The following is a 4,160-nucleotide window of genomic DNA, read 5'->3' on the forward strand; positions in this document are numbered from 1 at the left end:
TAGGGAAAGTATCTTACCATGCCATAGCCACATTCGGTCCCATCAGCGAGTGGCATGTGCTGCGTACGACATCCTTTATGGTCGCCCTCTGCACTGGTGCACCAGAGACGCTTGCACTGTTTCTGCAATCGACGAAAGTCATTTCAGTCAAAACTGGGGAAATAATGACTTGAACACTGGTAAATTTAACCCTACTCAAGTACTTGAGAGTTTTCTTGATATGGGTACAATCTAAAATACAGTTAATGGGATAGTTCACCCAAAAATGAAAATCACCCTATGATTTACTCACCCTCAAGCCAGGTGTACATGACTTTCTTTCAGACGAATACAATCGGAGTTATATATAAAAAAAAAAAATGTCCAGGCTCTTCCAAGCTTTATAATGGCAGTGAATGGTTGTTGAGATTTTGAAGACCAATAAACTGAATCCATCCATCATAAAAAGTGCTCCAAACAGCTCCGGGGGTTATTAAATGCCTTCTGCAGAGAATCGATGAGTTTGTGTAAGAATAATATTGCCTACGCCCAACATCATTCGCTGGAATGCTACTCTCTCATGAACGCGCATACGAAAGATAGTAAAGCAAGAGATTACAGTATATAAAGTTTGACCCCCAAGGCCTTAACCCCCCAGAGCCGTGTGGAGCAATTTTTATGATGGATTTATGCACTTTTTTGGGCTTCAAAATCTCAACAGCCATTCACTGCCATTATAAAGCTTGGTAGAGCCAGAATATTTTTTAATATATTTAATTTAATATATAACTCCGATTGTATTCGTCTGAAAGAAGAAAGTCATATACACCTTGGATGGCTTGAGGGTGAGTAAATCATGGGGTAATTTTCATTTTTAAACGAACTATCCCTTTAAGTTGCTTGTATGGACAATGGATTAAGATGGTTAGCTAAACAAGTCTTGAGACTGCAAGAACTCAGAGACCAGAAGAAGAGATGAACAATGGGAGAACTGAACAGGAGGTTAAAGAAACAGTTGGGTTCCCTAAAGCGATCTGGTATTCCCTTGTTAAATGACTAAACGGCCTCCCAAAACGATGATGGACCAATGTACAAAGGAACCTTGTTTTAGGATCTCTTGATAACAGGGATGAGTCGTTAAAGGGGACATTGGATGACCGTTTTAAACAAGTTGGTATGATTCTTTAGGGCCTTCATGAAATGTCTGCAATGTACTTTGGTTAAAATTCCTCAATGGTCGTGTAAAACAAAACCCTTTTACCGTTAGCCCTTTTTCATTGGTTCCATGACCTGGATGGGAGTGAGGCTTAGGGGGGTGAGTGTAACGGAGGCCAGCGAGTAGGTGCTTTGCAGGTAAACCTCACTCCCCTGATAACCCCTGTAACCCCTCTCTCCCGGGTCCTCAAGTTAGTGCGTCCACCTCCCATGCCGAAGACCCGGGTTCGAGACCCACTCGGAACAAGAACGAGGTGTGGCGGTGAGGACCCGGGAGAGAGGGGTTACACTAACACATATTATATGCAAATGCACCTGATGTCCCCTTTAAATGGGTCATGAACTGAGAAACCAAAATTCACTTGATCTTTTGAAATATAAGACGTCATTGTACTATAAAAACATCCTGTAAGTTTCAGAACTCAAAACTTTGTCTTTAGTCTAAAAACAGCTTATATTGAAGGCAGTCTGCCAAAACCACAGCTTGCGGAGGCGGTGCTTATCCACACTATTACATCATATGATGTAATAGTGTGGATAAGCACCGCCTCCGCAAGCTGTGGTTTTGGCAGACTGCCTTCAATATAAGCTGTTTTTAGACTAAAGACAAAGTTTTGAGTTCTGAAACTTACAGGATGCTTTATAGTACAATGACCTCTTATATGTTAATCACTAAATATCACTAAGAAAAGTAGGAGAAGCCACTGAATATAATCAATTTCATATATAATAAATTACTTGCGCCTCAGAGTGAGCATACAAAGCACAATAAATGCAGTCATTGCTTTTGGAGGTGGATGCCTGCTGTTTGGGAACGCAGTCGTGTAAGACTATTATACAGAAATACTTTGATGACAGACTTTGCTCGGGCATTTCAGAATAACCATACATCCCATGACGCAAATCACATGACTTTTTTGATGTGCTTGGAGGAATTTATTCGCCAAATGCATTTCCATCTCCCATTATTCACATTAACCCTTTTTCACACAAGACAAAAACCGCCTCAAGCGAGCGTAAAAACTTTTTTGTGAATTAAGGGATATTTTTTTCAAAATTTGGTGTTTCCATCACTCGTTTCTCATGCGATACTTCAAAATGCGTATTAAAAGAGGGTGACGGAAACATAGCCAATGCGTGGTGGAAGTAGATTTAGATGTCGTACCATAAACGGACAGACTTGGGAGCCGGGGCCGAACATGAGTTCACACTGCCGGTTGGCGTTGTAGAGTTGACCTGGAAGCTGGTTGGGAAGGTTATACATCCTCCCCAAAGGCTCGTCCAGGAGACATTCACCATAACCAGTGCTAAAAAGAAAAAAAAAACAGACAGATATCAACACATTCAACAAGGAGAAATCTAGCGATAGCTTCAGGTGGGTTTCTTCATCCTCAGAAGCCTGGAGGAAGTACTATTGTAAAGCATTTAGTGTTTTATGCATCAACTCTTAAGTCGCTGGGGTATATTTGTAGCAATAGCCAACAATACATTGTATGGGTCAAAATTATCCATTTTTCTTTTATGCCAAAATTCATTAGGATATTAAGTAAAGATCATGTTACAATTTTGTAAATTTCCTACCGTAAATATATCAAAACTTAATTTTTGTTTAGTAATATGCATTGCTAAGAACTTCATTTAGACAACTTTAAAGGCGATTTTCTCAATATTTAGATTTTTTTGCACCCTCAGATTCCAGATTTTCAAATAGTTGTATCTCAGCCAAATATTGTCCTATCCTAACAAACCATACATCAATGGAAAGCTTATTTATTCAGCTTCAGATGATGTATAAATCACAATTTCACAAAAATTGACCCTTATGCTCCAGGGTCACATATTTTGATGAATGTTGGGTTCAATCACCATTGGAACCCACTAATATATATATAGATATACATTTCATCATCAACTCCCAATGGATAATTATGAATGCAGTCTTTCTGATTTCACCTGGCGTCTGAAGGTCAAGTGTAAGATGGAGGCAGCGGTGGGTGGTCTGCTTTGTTACCTGCGAGTAACTGATTGAATGGACCTCAGCCAACACAAAGGCTGCATTTCACCCTAGTAAAGACGGTGCTGTTTAACAATGCTGCGTCTCCAAGAATCAACTCAACGGTGCCAAAACCAACGTTTCAACAACGTCATGACATATACGTCCCACCACACCCTTCCTTTGAAACGCATAAAGGAGCTACAAAAGAGCAGGGCACCACATTGGAGCTCATTGAATTGTTGGGCTTAACGTCTCTGAATGGCTCTTTCAGCCAGAGAGAGAACAAAATAAACCTCCTTTCTCCATTCGCCAGCTCAGCTTTCTGCAAGGGAGAACGGAAATCGGGGCTCAGAATAGCCATGTGATGTAATTACGTGAGATGTTGATGTTGCTGGTTCAATTTGTCCTTGGCTTTGAGACTAAACACCTGCGTCAGCTGATTTAGTCCTCTCATTACCTCGCTCACCCTTCACTCCCACTCCACACACCCTACAAGACACCTTTGTCTTTACGAGGGGGAAAATGGACACTACTCGAGGTGCATGCGTCCTTCTGCGGGACTCATTTATCCATCAGAGTAACGATGACAGCGCAGTATGCTCTCGTCTCTCCGCACCTCGCCATCAGCTCGTGAGAGTTTGAGTTATGAGTTCATCAAATCGGCAAGACTGAGGTTGACAGAAACCCTTCATGCCAGTGCAAAGCAAAGAGCGATAAGATTACAGTAAACTGAGACCGTCAGATCTCCAAGTATCTCACAGCTACGCTCAAGTGAGTGTGAGCATGTGAATTCAGGCTCTTTCGCATGATTAGAACCGCAAACACTGGACAAGTTGCATCCTAACACTGGAGTTAAAGAGACAGTTCATCCAAAACAGAAAGTTTGTGAACGCTGAAGAAGATATGTGACCCTGGAGCAAAAAAGCAGTCTTAAGTCACTGGGGTATATTTGTAGCAATAGCCAACAATA

At 41.2% G+C, this 4,160-nt stretch overlaps 1 protein-coding gene across 1 annotated transcript in view; it reads right to left on the minus strand.

Annotated features, from left to right (window-relative positions):
* The window catches only part of LOC107694983 (A disintegrin and metalloproteinase with thrombospondin motifs 20-like), a 139,308-nt gene that overhangs the window by 81,662 nt on the left and 53,486 nt on the right, over positions 1-4,160 (minus strand). The window contains exons 12-14 of the mRNA XM_016494735.1: positions 3,364-3,512; positions 2,360-2,501; positions 18-122 (exon numbers count right to left, since the gene is read on the minus strand). Of these exons, the coding sequence (XP_016350221.1) occupies positions 18-122; positions 2,360-2,501; positions 3,364-3,512 (396 nt within the window). The remainder of the gene's footprint in view (positions 1-17; positions 123-2,359; positions 2,502-3,363; positions 3,513-4,160) is intronic.

Source organism: Sinocyclocheilus anshuiensis, unplaced genomic scaffold (genome assembly GCF_001515605.1).
Source record: "Sinocyclocheilus anshuiensis isolate Anshui unplaced genomic scaffold, SAMN03320099.WGS_v1.1 scaffold923, whole genome shotgun sequence".
NCBI lineage: Eukaryota > Metazoa > Chordata > Actinopteri > Cypriniformes > Cyprinidae > Sinocyclocheilus > Sinocyclocheilus anshuiensis.